This window comes from Micromys minutus (assembly GCF_963924665.1).
Source record: "Micromys minutus genome assembly, chromosome: 4".
Classification (NCBI taxonomy): Eukaryota; Metazoa; Chordata; class Mammalia; order Rodentia; family Muridae; genus Micromys; species Micromys minutus.
Window position 1 is genome coordinate 22994900 of NC_137973.1, and position 20365 is coordinate 23015264.

The window sequence follows — 20365 nt, forward strand, 5'->3', positions numbered from 1 at the left end:
CTCCCATTCTAGAGGACCTGACATCCCAACACAGATACAGTCAAAACACCAGTGTACACAAATAAAAATAAATAACTTGTTTTTTTTAAGAAGAACAATGAAGAATGAGACTATTTGGGACCCTGGAGAGACAAGACAGTGTCACTCAGTAGCCCAGGCTGGTCTGGAGGTCACTATGAAGCCCCTGCTTCAGCCTCTGAGCGCTGGGATTGCAGGTGTGAGCCACTTACCCCAGCAGAAAAGGGACCTAGGCTGAGACGCCATGATGTTCAAATTTTTCTGTTTTCATAGAGTACTAGAGAAGACAGAACTTACAATTATTCCTGTTTGTTAGATAAGAAACCGAAGTTCAGAAAATCTGACTAACTTTCCCAGGGTCACATAGGTAGAGTCTGCTAGAAATCAAGTTGGAAATTAAACATAAAACCATAGACTCAGAAGCTGCTGTAATGGCACACCTCTTAAATCCTAGCACTTGGGAGGTAGAGGCAGATAGATCTCTGTGAGTTTGAGGCCAGCCTGGTCTACATAGTGAGGACAACCAGAGCCACCTAGTGAGACCCTGTCTCAAAACAAAGAAAACTGCAGAGTAAGAAAGGTTTTCCTGAGTCACAATGACACAATTCTTCCAGATGAACCAAGTCATGTACAAAATACAAAAACTAACTAGGGTGTGTATACACATGCCAAATTCTCAAAGTGAATGTGTACGTTTTAGACCTCTACTAGATCTTGGTGCGTTCTTAGAAGGTGGTTGCCTCTGTGAGTCTCTAAACACTGATACTCGGTGCTAACTCCTGTCCTGCCTGAGAACCTAACTGGGGTTCCATCTTCCAGGCGTCCAGAGATCACCATCGTTGCAGCAGAGCCACTGAGGCCGGCCTCGTGGTTTCCAGGAGCTCCACCGCCGGGCCTGGGATTTCCCACCTCGCCTGTGGCAGGCCCTTGGAGACCCAATGACTTGGTTCCTGCTGAGGTGCGTTCTCTTCCTTTCAAACGACATGCAAAGATTTCCACAGTGAGGCCGTAAGCACCTTGCCCGTAGACAGAGGCAATTTTCATTCTTTACTTTCCAGCTCCCGCCCTCCTATGAACAAGTGATAAAAGAAATCAACCAAGTCCAGGTTAACGCCACAAACAACAACAATGCGGCTGCCACTCCGAGGAGCACCATTACCTCAGCAACCCAGACCGACTTTCCAGAAGAAATAGACAGCGACCCACCTCCAAGTAATGCGAGCAATCTGTCTTCCCTAATTCTGACCTAGTTCTAGGGCCGTAATCAGCCCGGCCTCCTGCCTTTAAAATAATTTGCAAGTCGTGCATAATTTATCGAATCTTGCTTCCTAGGCCCTGTGATGGCTGTGTGCTTTCTTAATTTCGGGTGTGCGATGATTGCTGTAATAGATCTTTCTTGAGAGCTGTGACCCAGTCTCTCATCCATCTCACAAGAACACCCTCTGTTTAACTCACAGTGAGCACTATTGTGGGTTCCCTTTGTTTCCACTGAGAAAGATTTTCTCAGTGATCGTAGACATAGAAGATAAACATCTCTCAATAAATAAAGGTATTGAGTAAGTTCAGTTTGGTAAGATGCTAAGGGTGACTGTTGAGAGTATTTCGTATTCAGGTGCTAGAGATGAGAGCACGCTGCTTTGGAAAGTAAACATTAGAGTTGTTGAGTTTTGACAACCAGGTGTGTGTGACATCCAATGAGAGCCAGGACTTTAATGGTATTTTAAAAAACACGGTGACTGTTATAGAAACAAATACAAGTTGTACAGTCCTGTCGGCTGACTTGGAACAGTCCCTAGATGGAAACCAACTTTCTTCGCAGCCTGTCTCTATATTTTTAAATCTAGATAGCTCCTGTTAAGTATTTGCTTTTCAGATGCTAACACCGTAACTTTGCCCTATCCCTTTGCTCCTGTTAGCCCTGCAGGCACCTCTGAAGCCCCTCCAGCCTTCACCAGCAGCCTCAGCTGGTAATCTACCCCCAGGCGTGGCCCCTTTAATAGTTTTCGATATTTGTGAAGAGCAACATTGTCCCGAAAACCGCAGTGCTACAAGATGCCCAGTGCCAAGACCAAGATCAAAAAGCAACCTCAGACCAGTAGCTAGAGATGCTCAGAGCAATGAGAGAAGCATCCAGAAAAGCCCAGTGACCACCAGAGAAGACTGGCCACCCCAGTGTCTGCTGGACAGAACCTGCAGCTTAGATAGTCAGGCTGTGATGAACATTATGAACACAGAACAAAGCCAAAATACTATAGTTTCCAGGATCAAAGAATTTGAGGGTCAGACAAACACAGAAATCCCAGGACTGCCCAAGAAACCTGAGATTATTCCCCGCACGGTTCCCCCGAAGCCTGCTGTTTCCTCAGGGAAACCCTTGGTGGCGCCCAAGCCAGCTGCTAACAGAGCTTCTGGAGAGTGGGACTCATGGGCCGAAAACAGGCTCAAGGTGACTTCCAGAGAAGAGCTCACCCCATACTCATCGCCACAAGAAGCCAGAATCACCCCAGTAACCAAACCTGAATTGCCAAAGAAACCAACTCCTGGCCTTACACGAAGCGTGAACCATGAGACTTCTGGAGGAAGACCCGCGGTCGAGAACCCTGATGCGGGGAAGAAAATTCCAACTCCTGCTCCCCGGCCTTTGCTGCTGAAGAAATCAGCCTCCCCAGATGCCCCACCGTACCCTTCAGTTCCACCGAAACTGGTTTCTGTTCCTCCCCGACTCTCGGTAGCATCACAAGCCAAAGCATTCAGGTCACCTGGAGAAGGGTTGCCATCCAATCCCCCAGTTCCAGCTCCGCAGAGCAAAGCCCTAGGGGACATCGACCTCATCAGCTTTGACGATGATGTATTGCCCACCTTGGGGAACCCAGCTGAAGAACCCATTGGTTCTGAGACGGCTCTAGGTGAGTCAAAATTTGAAGTGGAAGGAACCTGAGCTCGTAATGGTGTCTTCAGTGTGTGTTTGTATGTATTATGTATGTAAAGAGGTGTATGCACATGTTTCAAGATTGTATAATCAGAAGTAAGAGTCATGAGATGCTCATAGAGGCAGGACCAGTGAAAGAGAGGCTAGAACACATGGATTTTATTATAGCAGCCAGACATAAGCAGACAGGAATGAGGGCCCGATTTGTTGCTGGTTTCCTGAATTAGCATTTTGAAGTTCAGGCCTCACATTGGAAGGATCTAGGAACACAGCTTTAGGAGGATGAAATGCAGGCTCCACAAATGGAAAATCATCTGCTGACCCCACAGGGGTCCTCGCTGAGAGCCAGGAGAAGGGCCCACCCAAGGAGAGATCCTGGAAGAGTGATGCTCAGAGCTAGGACACACATACTGCAAGATTCTTTCCCATAATCCTCACAGAATATCTTGGCCAATGCAAATTTCTGTAACTAAAACTCAAAAAATGTAAGGGTATACTGCCAAGATCAAGATAATTAAATTCCCCAAAGGCGGAGAGTGTTTTCTTCACACCATTCAGATAGGAAAGCTTATCTATGGGGGACATAGTTTATCTTTGATCTGTCAAACCAAGCTGATCAATGTCTCAATGGGAAAATTCCTTTTACTCTTGTTTATTTATTTGGATGAGATCTGTGGGCATATAAACTAGATGGTATTTTCCAGATTTTAACTGTTATCTTATAAATATTAAGCATGCCTTAGAATGGTGTAAAATACACACGATTTCAGAGCCTAAGTGTGGCTAAGCAGGATAGCTCAGCACTCGAGGATGAGTTAGGAAAATCCCAAATCTAAGGACAACCTGGGCTACATCTGAGACTTGTCTCAAAGAAAAAACAAACAAAAAAAAAAAAAATCTGTATAGCATGTGTCTTGTACATGGTAGCCGACATGCCTGTTAAATGTTTGCCATGCACACTTGTGATAACATATAAAGCAAAAAGATACATCCCGTATCCGTGAAAGGCAGAAAGAGAACAGAGGCTATATTGAGCTTCTGCTGATGGTCAGCGTACTGTGATGGATGCTATTTTTATTTCAACTCAAACTTGATTTAAGACACCCTCTGTGTGGCATGAGTAGCCTCACGTTGCAGATGAAGTAAACAGACTGAGAGACTATCAGTGCCTCACGCCACAAAACTGTTTTCCAGCCAAGGTACCCGAGAATGTGTATGTGTGGGGGAAGGGGGTTGTGTGAGCATGTGTGTTTGTGTGAGTATGTGTGTGAGTGTCTGAGTGTGTCAGAGTGTATGAGTGTTTGTGTATGTGTGTGTGTGTGTGTGTGTGTGTGTGTGTGTGTGCTCATGCTTCTGTGTATGAGTCTCTGTGTGTGTGTCCACTTTGATTTGGTATCCTTGGGGATCAAGCCCAATGTTTTATTCATCACGCTACCAACCGATCTACATCCCCAGCCCCCAAATGCAATCTTTTTACTCTAAGTCCTGTTTGTTTTTCACATTACGTTTGCTACCCAACATTTTCAGGACTCCCTAAACAAACAAAACCTCATGGACTATTTTAATGTGTCGCTGCTAACATCTTTTTAATCTAAACCTTTTGGTGTTACAAGTGCCAGAGAAGGGTAGAATGGGGAAACAATGTAAATCAACAGGTTGCCTTCTTAGAACCTGCTGGGTACTGTGGGGATGGAAGCTTGTTTAAAAATGCCGAGATTTTCTTCTGTATTATAAGCAGATCATGACAGACGTCTTCAGACGGAAAGATGAGCAGAAAGCATTCTACATGGCTGCAGTGCCGTGCCTCACACCCAGTGTGGCTGCGGTACCATGCCCCACACTCAGCCTTTTCTGCACCTTGATTTCCATCTCTTCATCGCCCGGCATTTCATTATCAGGGCCCTCTTTTGTATTATTTGTACACCTGACTTTACTCATTGCTCTTGACTGTGAAGTCATAGGAAGCCCCATGTCTTACTTTTTGTAAACCTGCCCTCCTATATTTTGCACCTCACACAAAGAGCCTTCCCTAGAGAGACAGAGGCTGTCCCCGAGTCTTCTTGCTGTACCTGTTTGGGTTGGGAGTAGAGCGATATCTCACACAGTTGCTGTGTGACTTAACACTTCCCTCAGCCCCTCTCTTTCCTCATATAAAATACCATAGTGACACCCCGTGAGGGATCCTACCAGGGCTGCTGTGAACACGTGGGTGATCGCTGCCACCGCTGCAGACCGGGGGTAGTGATTGCTTCACGTGTATTAAGTCACCATTGCCTACTTTACCTTGTGACCCATCTTCAAAGCAGCTTCATTCCTCCCGTTCCTGTATACTGCCCCACTTTCAGCCTTTGTTCCGGATTAAGCTTCCTCCTAAGCTCTTTCAAGCTGTTCATCATCTCCTGAGCCACAGCCACCCTAGGGATTTTCCCAAGAGTGCACTTCATATGCTCACTACCCTCCAGAGACCTTCAGGATCACCTCAGCCCTCAGTACTGACGGACTTTTTTGTTTGCCCTGTGACTGAGGATCCTGTGTGGTTTTCCTGGTATTTTGGTGGCATTGTCATTATAAGTAAATGAATGGCCTCTGTGAACCTTACCTAATTGGTCCAGGCATCAGCCAGAAATAAGGAGAGGAACACAGAAGAAAACTCAGAAATCCATCTTTGGGCCTCTTTGTCTGCCCTCAAAAGTAATGAGAAACTAATAAAGCATTCATAAGATGAAGTTGCCACATTAATCTCAGGAAATAGAGATCAGAAAATACTGACACTGTGGAAACATTGTAAAGATTAGAAGAATTATTAAAGAAAAACTCATAAAACAGACAATTTAATATTGGATTCATTTCATGGGTAGGAAACCTTCCAGGTTAATGTAATAAAGCCAAGAAGTATTAGCAACTCCACTTCTTACCCTTACAAATCATACCTAATTGTCAAGAAGAAGAAAAAGCAGACTGCTTTTACTGTCAGCTCCATTACACAGACTGGATTGATAGTTTAGTGACTGGGGAGAGAAAGGACAGAAAAGCAAGCCAGAGACGGAGAAGCTAATTAAAGTGACAAGCATGTTACTACAGACAGCTAATGGACAGTAGAAACCACCTGTGTTTTTTATCAGCCCGGTAATGAAGACCATGCCTAGGTGTGAAGGGGCCTGCGTGTTTCAAGACATGTGTAGAGTAATTGGTGTTGAAATGAGAAACCGGAAAGAAGACAGAGCAAACAGTCAAATGAGAATACAGGAAAATGCCACTGACTTCCCCAGATTTGGACAGAGTGTTTCTCTTGTGATGCATGAGCAGTCTCTGATAGAATTATCTCCAGGAGGTTATTAACTCCTGTAGACCACTGGCTCATGTAGGAACAGTTTGAGGTACAACTTTCATGTCAAGACCACTCCTAGACTCTAGATTAAGAACTTGTTCTAAAGAACATTGGAGATAATGCACTGATTGTGTTAAGTCTTCAACGATGTATCTGGAAGGACTTTAGGAAGATGGATGGAAGGTCTGATTTTCATTCTGTGTTAAGAGTCATTTAAATTGTGTAAGTGTTACCTTTAACAAAATGCTCTTTACTTTTTTCTCCTTTCTTTTTCTTTTTTTCCCTCCAGTCAAGATTTTGTCACTCTGTCACTCAGGTTGCCATCAAACTTGCCACCCCCCTGCCTTTACCTCACAGCTCCTAGGATCATAATTGGCCCCATGCCCATCCCAATCACTTCCTTTCTCTTTTAAAATCATTTGTTGTGTGTATGAGTAATATGTGTGTATCTGCATTCCCAAGGTCACCTAATCAGTTTTCTATTTTTATAGCTTATTGATTAAGATTATTGTTGTCTTGGAAAAGCAATAAGGTTAATTGACATCTCTTCAGATTAATGGTCCAATCCATTGTTTCTTTATACCTAATATCCCCACCTTTAAAACCATAGTCATTTTTCAAACTATTGACAAAAACATATACTTGGGGAAAAGGTTCTTTCTTACAGTATATTTATAAAGTAAAAATATTTGCCATCTATTATTTTTTCTTTTTTGGTTTTGGTTTTTTTAAAACAAGGTTTCTCTGTGTAGCTCTAGTTGGATTTAAACTCAGAGGTCTTCCTGCCTCTGCCTCCAAAGTGCTGGGATCAAAGTTATCACCACTGCCCAGTTACATCTCTTTTTCATAATAAAATGAAAGTGTTTTGGAAATGGGTACTCAAAGATTTTCCCTGTTGTTGCCACTGTGTTTTGCTTTTGTTTCTAAAAGAAAGAGAAAGAATGAAAGAGAGAGAAGAAAAGAAAATCCTATAACATATACTCCCATAAATATTTACTTCCAGTGTTTTTTGTTCCTAGAGTAACTTTCTAAAAAGAAGGCTCAGGACCTTATTTGAGGGTTTGGCTCATTTAGAGGGGACTGGCTTGTACCTCGGGCTCCACCGTCATGGAGGTAAAGATCAGGCCTTTGATCCCACTTCCTTCTCAGTGATTTGGGATGGTGCTGTTTGTCCGATTTGTCCTCTTTTAGTATCACATGGATCTCAGCCCAACACGATGGCCTCGTGATTCAGTAAGCACAGCTGGGGCCCGTCAGCACACAGGACCTGCCACTCTTTGGCAGAATAATTGCATGAGACCGAGTCACTTGCTTAAGACGAGCTAGTGACAGGAAAACTGAGAGGAAAAAAGAGCTTGTGTCTAAATCCTTGAGCGTAGACAAAGTGGCTGAGCCTTTGACAGGGTTGTTGAGATAACACCCTCGAGAGAGGGCAAAATTAGGGGCAGGGTTTCCTGAAGCTGGCCTCCCATGCAAGCTGATGTTCCTGTACCAGCCTCCTCAATACCATTGACAGCCTTTCTCCACCCACCCCATGCCCTTGTCCTGCACACACCTACTCTAGAATGTGAGAATGTACAGGTAGCATATTGGCACAGGTCTCAATTTTAGGCATTTATGCTCAACATTTTCTTCTCCTTCCAAACCCACAAGCATTGTTACCCAAAATCCAGAATAGTAACCAACATATTAGCAACGCCAGAAACAGTAATTACAGCAGAAATACACACGAAAGGTTGACTACAGTGAACTTCATTAGCCTTGATTATTTTAACTAGTCCTTTTTCCAGGAAAAAAAAAAAAAGATCCCTGAGAGATACTGAAAAATGGGATGCAACCGCTGAGGGGTTTGCTGAGGGTTGAGGGTGGTTAGAAGGCAAGGCTATACTTCTGCAGCCTGTAGAAGATAAGGAAGGCTGGCGGCTCTAGGTTCCAGCAGGCCAAGGGGCAGCACGGAGACGGGAGGGGGAGATGAACAGAAAGGGAAGGGGCTATAGAGCATACCACTTTATTTTTATTAGTCTGTTTATTTTCAGGTCTCCCGTCTTTTTGTTTTTTAAATTATGTTTGTGGGAGGAGAGAGTGACTGTCTGTGTGTGTGTGTGTGTGCACACACTTGTGTGCATGCAGAGTCAGGAGGCTGATAGCACGTCTCTTCCTCTGCTGCACTCCCCCGTTTTTTCTTAAACAGGGTATCTCACTGGACCCAGAGCTCCTTCTTACTGCTCTATTGACATGCCAGCCAACCCCAAGAACCCTCTTGTCTCTGTGTCCTCGGTGCACAAAGCTTTTTACATAGATTCTAGGGATTAAACCGGGTCCCCGTGTTCGCATGATGGGCCTCTTACCAACTGACCTGGTTCCCAAGCTTTGGGTTCCCGTCATTCATAAAGAAACACACAGGAGCTGGGGCGGTTCTGTGGCTACGAGTGCTTGCTGCACAAACAGGAGGGTCTGAGTTCGATCCCAGCATCCACATAGAGTCCAAGTATGGGCCTGTGCGTCTGCAACCTCAGCATAAAGGGGGTAAAGACAGATCACCAGAGCTCACTGGCCAATCAGCATAGCCAAAAAAAGCAGCCAGCTTCAGATCTGGTAAGATAGCCTGCCTCCAAGGGTTAAGAGTGATAGAACAGGTTACTAAAGCAGGCATGCTCTTCTGACCGCTGTAACATGTGCACGTGCATGTGAACCGGCACTCTGTGTGTCTGTGTGTGTGCAAACACACACATACACAGGCAGGCAGACACGCACACACCACAAGCTTATGCCATGCTTAGAAACATTTTTTAAACGTTATTTATATAGGGGAGGCTCTGGAACCAATGGAGGCGAATAGAGGCAATGGATCCCCTGGAATTGGCGTTGCAGGCCTGATATGGGTCTGGAAACCAAGCTCGGATCCTCTGCAAGGGTAACAAGTGCTCTTCAGTACTAAGCCACATCTCCAACCCCACGTGCAAACCTTTTTATGGACATATTTCTAAAGATCGTTTACATCTAAGTTCATTTCTTTCTCTTTAAAAAAAATAGAGGTTTATAGTTATGTTTTGATTTAAAATATTTACCATAGGCATATCTGATTTACTTAAATTAATGAAGATGAAGAAATGCTAAGTCCTATATCTTTGCCTCAGAGTTAGATATTTGAAGGGAAATGATTGATTTTTGGAATGAACCGTTTTTTACTTCCACGTTATGGAAGGGTAGTGTCACTAAACTGAATGTAAGGCTGGGCTCTGCCCAGTGTCAGGAGGGCAGAGGAGATGCATTGCAGACTTTCACAGGGTGTGAGGAGCAGAGCCCTCCTGGGGGCCTGGGGCGCTGCTGTCTGGAGAGAGTGCTTGTTGCAGTTGCCCCTCATTTGCAGGCAGACATTTATGAAATGATTACACTCCCCTGAAAGCTAGCTCCTACATAATTCAGGATTGTCCTGGACCTCTCTCATCAGAGAGGAAGAAAGCCATATGAATTATTTACGGGGTACTAAATTATTTCCTTTTATGAGCTCCAACTTTGTTTTTGTCTCTGCGAACTGAGATTTTGTTTATCCATGAATAGTTTTCTCTGGGGCATGAGAAATATGACTCTTAAATTATGAATAAGGCTTTTTTGTTTGAATCTGTGTTAACTAAAACATGCAAAATAAACTATGTTTTTCATTAGATCCCTTTCAGCTCCCCACAAAAACAGAAGCAACAAAAGAAAGAGCCGTTCAGCCGGTGCCCACCAGGAAGCCCACAGTAATAAGAATCCCAGCCAAGCCAGGAAAATGTAAGCTCTTCTCTGTGTTCCTGATTTACTCCTCCCAGAGACTCTGAATTAACTTATCAATGTCTGCTTTTGAAATTACCTGTAACCTGCTGTTTGTTATTCATGGTCATGGACATCCTGGAGCAAGGTGTCCTCTCTCAATTCTTTGGAGAATTATCACCAAAAATGTGTGTTCTGTATTTCTTTAAGGTTGGTTTTAGACAAAGAGAGAAGGAGACTGAATCTGGGAACAATCCGTGTATCCCATTTCAGTGCCTCTGACAAAGATGGTGGGAAAGAGGTCAAGCGAATAGCAAATGAAGTTATACATGTCTATCAGGGGTGTGCTGTTCCAGTCGGCTCAGTCCTCAGATGTGTGAATTATTCAAAGAACTACCCCCAAAAGCTTTAGAAACATCTAACACTTATACTTCTTAGAATGACTAAATTGCAAAACAAATATCATTTTAAAATTCGTATAACCCTAGATTTTTTTCGTACATCCTTAATTGATTCGTTTAAACATACAGAAAATTAAATTTTCTATCAGCTTTAATTGTATCTCAAAGTTTTGATATTTAAGGCTGAGGATGTGACTCTGTTGGTAGAGTGATTGCCTAGCATGCTGGAAGTCCTGGGTTCAATTCCTGGAAGTGTATAAAACAGAAAGAGATGGTGCACACTGTAATCCTAACACTCAGACAGTTTTGGCAAGAGGATCAGGAGCTCAAGGTCATCCCTGGCCGCAAAGTGAGTTTTCAGTCCAGCCTAGGCTACAAGAGACGCTAAGAAAGCAAAGAAAATCTGTGAGTTCTGGAGCAGTTCCTGGCATTGCTGGGAATCATCACTCCGCTTGCCAGGGGCCTCTGGTTCCATTCATGGCTGCAGAGCTTTTCTTTCCTGGCCCAGAGATGCCATTGCCTTCCTCTGACAGGAAGTCCTCCTAACACAGGCATGTATCTGGGCTGGGGTGCTCTGAGAGTGTACAGAAGCATACACTTGGCTTTGGGGGACTGGCTTTTCTCTAAAACACTACCAAAAATCATCATATTGGTTTGAGACTCTTAATGGCTTTGCTATTCATTGATAGCGCTCAGCCAGTAGCAAGAGATTGAACAGGACTGCTATGATAAATGAGAAAAGCCCCCACCACGGTTCTCAAATTCTGGCAAGTTATATCCTAGTGTTGACTATCCAGAAAGGAGTAACATTGTAGCTCATTGGGGCCCTCACCCCTTTGCTGTTATTTTGTAACCTTATTCGAAGATCACTAATATAGAAACCACGTGTAGGTTCTAAGTTAACCTTTTTTTTTTCACTTGCTAAGGCGAGAATCCAGTCATCTCTCCTGGTTTACATGAGTTACACCCTCACTTCACAACTTCTAGTCTTAAATCTACTCTAATGCCAATGTCCCCAAGACCACCTCCAAGTCAATGAGACTCAGGACTCAATAGTCATCGTTATGATTTAACGCTGTAAGAGTAAATGAGACAGAATCCACCAAGAAGAAAGGCAAATGGGGTGTAATGTGAAACAACAACAAACCAGAAATAAACCTGTAGGAATCCTCTGGGGAGGTCACACCACCACACAAGACATACTACAGTGAATTAGGACAGCACACAAAATGTTAACCAGAAACTTCCCAGAAATGTTTTGTCCACTGCTGTTCCTGATGACTAGCTACATAGCCACCATAGTTGGACAGGTTTCTAAAGTTCCAGAAGTCTGGAAGGACCGTAACCACATGCTTCTAGTTTGTTAGTTCTATAGATTGTTAGTTGGTACCAGGCGTCGGGGTCACACGCTTTTAATCCCAGCACTCAGGAGGCAGAAGCAGGTTGGTCTCTTTGAGTTCGAGGCCAGCCTGGTAAGAAGAGTGAGTTCCAGGACAGCCAGGGCAGTTATACAGAGAAACCCTGTCTCAAAAAAAAAAAAAAGAATCAATCAATCAAGTAAATGGCGATTGGTCCCATCTTACAGTACAAGTTCTGAATGCCAGTTAACAACAGAACTTGTGAGCGGGCCTTCCTACAATGAGCAGTGTCAGGCCAGCCCTTCACTTGCCCTGTTGGGTTATTAACTCTGGAATTGTGAAAAGCTAAGCTAAGGAACCATCTTAAATTAATTTTCAAACAGCACCCTAGGAACTGTCGAAAGGTGAACCTTGTCATGGTGGGCGCAAGAGAACTTTCAAGGTCACTGGGGTCGGCACAAGTCAGTTCTCCTGAGTTCTGTTCATGAGGGTTCCGCCAGCATGTGTGCCCCTGAACCATGTGCATACATTGCTCGGGGATACAGAAAAGGGTGCCAGAGAAATTGCAGTTGGGGTGAGGGACAGTGTGAACCACCCTGTGGGTGCTGTGAGCCTGTGCCATCTGGAAGAGGGGCCAGTGCTCTTAGCCACTGAGCCATCCTGTAGCCCCTGTTTGTCGGTAGAGTTTTTAAGCAATGCATAAATGCAGTAGAGGGAAAAGAACATGATTTCTGGTGTCTAAAGAATCTGGAATGGACAGAGACAAAAAGAACAGCAAGCAAGGTCCTTAATCCTGCCAGTTCCTTCCCCTAACCCAAGACGTCCTCCCCAGACACTCCCCTGCACTCCTTCAGGCTCTTGCCAGATCCTTCCCTGACCGTATTAAAATGGGAACTGTACCTCCAAAGCCCGTCATGCCCATAACAGCTTCTCCCTGTGCCCTTTCTGCAAGTAAGGGTCCAGCTCCCTGCTTAGTGCTCCAGTGGACTCTGTAATAACTCGATTGTCTGCTGGTGAGGCCGAGAACCCGTTACAGGCGGAGGGTGGGCAGGAAGGTGACTGACTAACGTGACTGATTCTGTGTGGTCTGCCTCTCACGACAAACACTTAAATCATTGTTTTCCCAGTAGCGGGCTTGGGCGTTTTTCTCCATTTGAGAATGTTTTCCTGTGTGTGGGTAAAACGGGAACCTGACAGATTTTCTTCATGTTACAGGTTTTTCACTGGAGCTAGAAATTGCAAGTGTTCTTTTGAACACATAAGAATGCCCGTGTACTTGCAATGGCTCCACCAGGCAGTGTAAAAAGGTGGCTTTAGCCTCCTGCAATATGTTACAGTCATCCTCTCAAAATGACTTGGTTTTAATTATCTGGCAATAATTAAATCTAATCATCTCCATTTTCTTTCTCTAAAGTAAGTTGGGAGTATTACTGGGCTAAGTGTGTGGTTTGGGTATAAAAGTATTGTTTCAGTAATTGAGGTTAATATGACCATTAACCTAAATTATCAGAAACATTTCATTATTTGTGAATGTGGGGGGGGGGGCGGTGCTGTGCCTACTCTTACTAGAGTGAGCACAGGCTTTAGTTCAAACAAACACACCTGACCATTACTGACATTAATAAATTAAACGACCAACCTAGAGTTTCCTTTTTTTAGGATATATTTATTTTTTTATTATATATGAGTACACTGTAGCTGTCTTCAGACACACCAGAAGAGGGCATCAGATCTCATTACAGATGGTTGTGAGCCACAATGTAATTACTGGGATTTGAACTCAGGACCTCCTGAAGAACAGTCTTGACCACTCTTAACCACTGAGCCATCTCTCCAGCCCACTTAGGATCTACTTAATTCCAGTGTCTGTAGCACAGGCAACATGCTGTCCGGTATGATATTCTCTGGCAGCAGTATATTTGTGCTTGGCACGTGGTAGCCTCTATCCCCCAGGGGCAACTGGCTGCTGGAAATGTGACTAGCACAACCAAAGAACAAATATTTTGACTTTATTTTACTTTAAGTAAGCTTTAAACCGGGATTGCCGCACATTGTACCAGCTATGAGTAGGCAGATCTCACACGGGGATGTGGTTTTGTTTGTAGTGCCTAAGTTAATGCCTGACTCGTCATTCTTAGCAAATGCTATCCCACTATTGTAGCATGTAGCATGGTGCTGGCTCATTCACTTTTCAGAGGTCTGCCGAGGGCCCTTTCTCAGTACTTAACTGTCTGGTTCCAGGTGAGGATCTGTCCTGCCAGCCATTTTCCTAGGATGCCCAGCCATTCAGTTCAGTGCATGGAATCACTGGGCACTGCTGGTGACCTCTGGTTCTGTCTTTTCCCTAGGTTTACAAGAGGAACCGCAAAGCCCACCTCCTCTTCCTGCCGAAAAGCCGGTTGGAAATACTTACAGTGCAGTGTCTGGAAGGCTCGGTGCCTCTGACAGGACTAGAAACCCAGTAAGTGATACCGAGGGGTCGTGAGGCCTAAGACAGAGTTCTCAACCAGTTCTGAGTGTTCAGTTTCTGTTTAAACTATCTTACCATTGGCTAGATTTTCAGAAATATCTAATTAGAACCCAATTGTTAAACCTTGTGTACTTAATGTTACATTCAATATCTTACAAGTCCCTATAGAAGGATCGGGTTCATTCATTATACTTCATTATAAAATAATTTCTCCTGTACCGATATAATGACATTGTCTTTTATGTGAAACCATAATAATAATGAGGAAGTTATTATAACTTCCAAAAAACTTTAATATTTGTAGAAATAGATTAGTCAAATTGTTGGATTTTGTGTGAAACATTCAAATTTATTTTTATTTTTAAAAAATAATTTAAAATGCATGAGAATTTTTATTTTGAAATTCAAGAAAAACTTTTAATTGAAATAAAATGCTTTCCTGTGCATTTGTTGACATACCTAGGACCTTTTATATATGTATCTTATATTTCAACCTAAATACTATTCCCATGTGCATTTTTAAAAATTTCCTCCTGATGGCCGATCTTTATGGCTTGTTTCAAGAGAAATCAATTCTTAAAGTCTTTAAACCAATTCAGTTCAATTTTTATAATAGTCTTACCCTGTGCATTAACAGTGCTCATCATAAGGCAAACCCATCTAATCATCAAGTGAAGAGAAATTTCTTTGAAAAAGACATTAAATTAAATTAGCCAATACCAAGTTAATGAGATTCTTCTGTAGAATGAATTAAAATTTAGTGATCATTTGTATCTTCAAAGTGCTTGATAATAAATTTTTATTAAAACTGGGCAAAGAGGAGCCCAAAAGCAGAAAATAGGATCCCTGCCCTACTGGGATTCCAAACTCATATGGGGAATGTATGAGTTGGTGAGATCTGCAAAGACCTCAAGCACCTACTCTCGAAAGGGTCCTGAAGGGAGCTGTCCTGAGCAGGCACACTAAGGAAACACCAGGACTGTCACCTGACACCTACATTTGGGTTTTGATAAGCTAAACTACCCAGAGATTAATTACACCCCAGCCGCACATGAGCAGGAAGAAATCCAGCCCTGTACCCACCCCAGGGAATCCGGGTCGCTTGTGTGCTCATACATGCAGACCATAATAGGCACAGTGGATCTGAAGGAAAAGGCACAAGAAAGCAGGTTATAAACCTGGTGGTTTGTGTGTGGTTTCTAGAGACTATGGTCAAACACATACGCCTAAAAATTTTGTTTTGGGAATTGAATTTCTGAGTTTATTTAGACCAGAGGCCATGAAGTTGAGAGGTGAGAAAGGAAGCCCTGTAGAAAGTGTCAGTGTCACAGACTGAGGGTACACGGGCTTTCTCAACTGTCCTTATCACTGGACAAAACTCAGCTGCCGTTTCCCCAGCCCAGAGCACCAGGGAACTTGTCACCAACTCTGTGGATGCAGATGTGAACCCTCACTTCCATTACATAAGTGATGAGCTCTAGGGTCCCACCGGGGCCCGCTGGAGCTGTGTGCTCCCTTGCTATTTCAAAGCATCCCCTAAGTCTGCCAACGCTGTGAGAGACTCGGGAAGTCCTGCATGGCTCATGTGAGAAACCAGGCACACAGCACAAAAGTGTATGTGCCGGGGACAAGTTGACTTTAAGCTCTGCTCTGAGGGAGTTTCAGCTCCTACGAAACAGACCTAAGGCAGCTGCTCCACACTGCCAACACGCACACTGTGGTGGTTTGAATATGCGTAGCCCAGAGAATGGCACTATTAGGAGATGTGGCCTTGTTGGAGGAAGTGTGTCCCTGTGGGGGTGGGCTTTGAGACCCTCCTCCCAGCCGCTTGGAAGACAGTCTGCTCCTGGCTTCCTTTGGATGAAGATGTAGAACTCTCAGATCCTCCAATGCCTTGCCTGCCTGGGTGCTGCCATGTTCCCACTTTGATAATAGACTGAAACTCTGAACCTGCAAGCCAGCCCCAATTAAATGTTGTCCTTTGTAAGAGTTCCCATGGTCCTGGTGTCCCTTCACACTGATGGAAACCCTAAAACACATGCGATGCACATGTGGTCTTGGGAGAAGGAGAAATATCTCCCTTTTTAAAATGACATGAAACCCGGAGTCCCCAGGTCTGGTTACATCCACCAGTTACCCTAGTGCTTGGAGAACCTAGACAGGGGGCTCAGGAGATCTACTCTCATCTGTGGTACACCTCAAAGGCCTCTCTCAAAAAGAAATAAGGGGGGGGGAATCTTTCCAAAATTAAAGTATGATTCTAATGCATCTGGTGCAAAGATGGCATTTACAGAAATGCTGTGATCAGAAAAGTACCTCGGCCAGCATCTCAGACACCAGAGTTCCCGGGATCTCAGAACTACGGAAAAACTACCACAGAGAAAGGCTTCGCAGTGTGTGTGGAACGCTGAAGAAGGGGAAACTCTAGTCACTAATCTCTGAGGACTGTTGGCAGAAACTGGGAACCAACCCAAAATGAGTAAACACTGAGACAGCTGCACCACCTTGTCTCACTGTTGGAGGGTGTCACAGACGGCAGTGTCTTCCAGGATTTGCCTTCCTTGTTCCAACTTAAAAGTTTGTCAAAATGAGAGATCAGGAAGATATTTTAAATATTTGGCAAACCTACATGGATGCAGCTCATTTGTGGTAAAGTCTTGTGGAAAACAAAGAGAGAAGACAAGCCTGGGCTCAGGAGGCCCTGGCTAATATGTGTTATACACCGTAAGATACACACACACACACACACACACACACATACACCCTTCCATGTCCACACACACACACACACACATACACCCTTCCATGTCCACACACACACACACACACACACACACACACACACACACACACATACACCCTTCCATGTCAGAGTTACATGGTAACATTTTTGCTGAAATCTCCCTCAATTATTAAGGCACAACCCACAACTAATTTTGAGGAAAATCAATGAAAAGTTCTCCTTGCCTGCTAAAGTTTGTTTGCTTTAATTTTAAAGGTGGCCAAGGAGAGACGTGTGCTTTATCAGAGCAGCACTGTCAGGAAGAATTACAGGCAGCAGCGTGCTCATAAGGCGTGGGTTAGATTCCGGAATATTGCAGGCTTTATGAGCTGGCGCCTTGCTTCACTACATTAACTGAACTCATTAGTGAAACCAAGTTTTTAAGGGCAAGCTTAATTTGTTTTTTAAAAAATGAGACATCGGAAACATGTTTAAATTATCATAGTTATTGGCGATTAATCACTTGGTATTTAAGGCGATGTTATAAATAGCATGAATTTTAAAATATAGAAAGAAGTTTCAACTCATTTGTTATGAGGATGAAACAGTTTGGATTTGCCCAAAGATTCCTAAGCAATCACTAAGTAACTGTTAATGCAGAATAATTTTAAAGGGCTAGAAAATTTTTGCCTTTCAAATCTTAGAGACAGCATTTCCTGGGTGTATGCTGGGGTCTTAATGACTTAGGAGTCTTATGAGTAAATACTTTCAAAGTTGCAACTGGGGAAAAAAAAAGAACAGTTTAGTTAGGATTTTTCCCAGAAGAAAAGAACAGAGAGTCCTGCTTGGTCTTTGAAATCTTTCTGCTTCTCACTCAGCCGAGGAATGGTTCCCCAGTCCTTGGCCTATGACATGTTCTGAAAACCTATGAAACAGATCAGCTGAGCCCCCCGCCCCCCAAGTCCTCTGGTCTACCATTAGGCTGCAGAACCCAGCTAGACCTGTCTTGTGCTTTCACACACTTCCTGAACACACACTCCCCACAAAGGCGGGGCTGCCCATGCAACCTGTGTGCAGTCTGGAGAAATCCCCATCTCTCCTTCCCGTCTGTCTCTCCTCACGTTTCTTCCTTTCAAGATCTTTTCAATGTCCTCAAACTCTCTAGTTCAGAACCCACTGCTTGTTTTGAAGCTATCCAGCAAGGAGATGAGTTCTGACTGTTGTAAGCAGAACAGCCATCCACTTCACTCTCTAGGGTTTAAACTCGAGACTGTTTTCTCCCATAATTGAGACGAAGAAATGTCATATATTAAAATTGAAGCAAACTGTCAGGAAAGGAGGAAATCACTACCTAGGGCACCCTCCTCTGTCCTCTTAGGGCACCCACCCATATATGTAAGCAAAAGTCATACACATAAAAAAGTCTTTTTTAAAATATTGCTTTATGACTAGGCACAATAGAGCATGCCTATAATCCCAACACTCTAGACACAGAGGCAGGTGAATCTCTGATTCAGGATCTGGTCTACATAGTTTCAAGCCAGAGAGGGCATGCATATATGTATATTCATATGTAAATGTATAAGTATATACTGAGAGTCCTTCTCAGCTGTTCTCCATAACTTTTCTACTTAAAAAATAGACCCAAAAAGCTGACCCCAGTTCCTATTACAAACCCTTGGTTTGGGTTAGTCTTGACTGAAAAGCCTTCTGTGACATTTGTAGGAGCTGGAGCAAGCCAGTGAACCAGGAGGCTTGGTACAAGGACCCCCCAGGTTGCCACCAAGGTAAGTAGAATGTGGGAAAGCTGGAGAGATGCTGTGGAGAACTGGCTCCTGTCCACTATCTTCTACATGCAAGGCTGTGAGCCTTAGATCTTGTCTTGGAGAGAAACTCAGGAGTCTGCCCGGGCTGCTAGCCCGCAGTCTGCTTGTGACAGCAGGTTATGGTACTCTCTGATGTTTTCTTCTTTCAACAAGATCCAAAAACCCACAGAGCTCAAACAAGAGTGAGTCTTTGATACTTTTTCCAAATAAATAAGACAACTTTCCAAACTAAACTAAAACAGTTCCTCTTGTGAAGTCTTGCTCATAAACACCCTCCGATTAGGAAAGGCAGGCCTGTTTCTCAGCATCTCGGAAGGGAACTCAGAGCTGGCCTATCCCCAGAGCTCCAGGGGTGTTTGAACAAAGACTGTCACACTTGCAGAAGGCATTACCATGTTGAAGTTTATTTTCATTTAGAGATAAGGAAAAAGGTATTCAAACTAGTAACTGTCCTATTTCAGTTTTAGGACTTTATGTTAATCTAAATTAAGAGTTTTAGTGGTAACATGTAATGTGACCATTAGGGGATTTTGGTGTTCCCTTTCTCATTATGCAAATGACCCAAGCACATACACCTGATATCATCTCATGTCTAAGCAGTTGTCTCAGACTGTGGCAGATAGTACTTAGCTTCCTGAAATCGTGGGTTTAGGAGCAGTTGGGGCCTTAGAGCGCTCGTGACAGTAAATGCCTGTTTGTCTTGAGCTAATGAATCTCCAGTGCAAGCTAAGAGGAAGCCATTTCCTCTGATATAATGTTTAATGCAACAGTCATTTGCTCAAAAATAGCACAGCCTGCAGGTTTCAGCAAACTGCATCCCACTAGCAGTAAAGTTCTTCATGTCTGCGCCAGGCTGGTAGGTGTGTGTGTGTGTGTGTGTGTGTGTGTGTGTGTGTGTGTGTGTGTGTGTGTAAGGATGAAACAGCCTAGATGAGAGCAAAATGTTGACTTACGAATGGCTCCCTCTTGCCTTTCAGACCTGTACATGGAAAAGTCATTCCAGTTTGGAGGCCTCCCCCAAAAGGGGCCCCTGAGAGACCACCACCCCCTAAACTTTCTGCAACCAAATCATCAAATAAAAATCTGCCTTTGAATCGTTCCTCCTCCGACATGGATCTTCAGAAAAAGCAAAGTCACTTGGCGTCTGGACTTTCAAAAGCCAAGAGTCAAGTCTTTAAAAACCAAGATCCGGTGCTACCCCCTCGTCCCAAACCAGGACACCCTCTCTACAGGAAATACATGGTAAGCCTGGACTTCTAAAATGGTGGTGCTTAAGGGTTTTGTGCTAGGATAAGAAAGACCTGTAGTTCTTTTGTAAAGAGATGAAAGCAAGCGTGGGGTTGGCCCTGGCCCAGAAAGCTTCAGAGAAGTAGGCTGCCACAAGCCTCGGTTTTCTGAGGCTGGAGATATGGCTCAGCAGTTTGAAGCAATTGTTCCTGCAGATGCAGAGGACCCCAGTTTGATTCCCAGCCGCCACATAGCAGGTCACAGCCGTCCAAACACACGCTACGCTGACATACGTGTGAGCAAGTCCTCATACACATAAAACAAAGAAATCTT

The 20365-nt window shown here is 43.9% G+C and overlaps 1 protein-coding gene across 2 annotated transcripts in view; it reads left to right on the forward strand.

Annotated features, from left to right (window-relative positions):
• Positions 1 to 20365, forward strand: part of SH3D19 (SH3 domain containing 19) — a 142340-nt gene that overhangs the window by 102959 nt on the left and 19016 nt on the right. For both annotated transcript variants that reach the window (XM_080915122.1, XM_080915123.1), the window contains 7 exons: positions 838 to 976; positions 1077 to 1230; positions 1935 to 2924; positions 9942 to 10049; positions 14136 to 14248; positions 18705 to 18766; positions 19783 to 20047. In XM_080915122.1, coding sequence (XP_080771248.1) covers positions 838 to 976; positions 1077 to 1230; positions 1935 to 2924; positions 9942 to 10049; positions 14136 to 14248; positions 18705 to 18766; positions 19783 to 20047 — 1831 coding nt within the window. The remainder of the gene's footprint in view (positions 1 to 837; positions 977 to 1076; positions 1231 to 1934; positions 2925 to 9941; positions 10050 to 14135; positions 14249 to 18704; positions 18767 to 19782; positions 20048 to 20365) is intronic.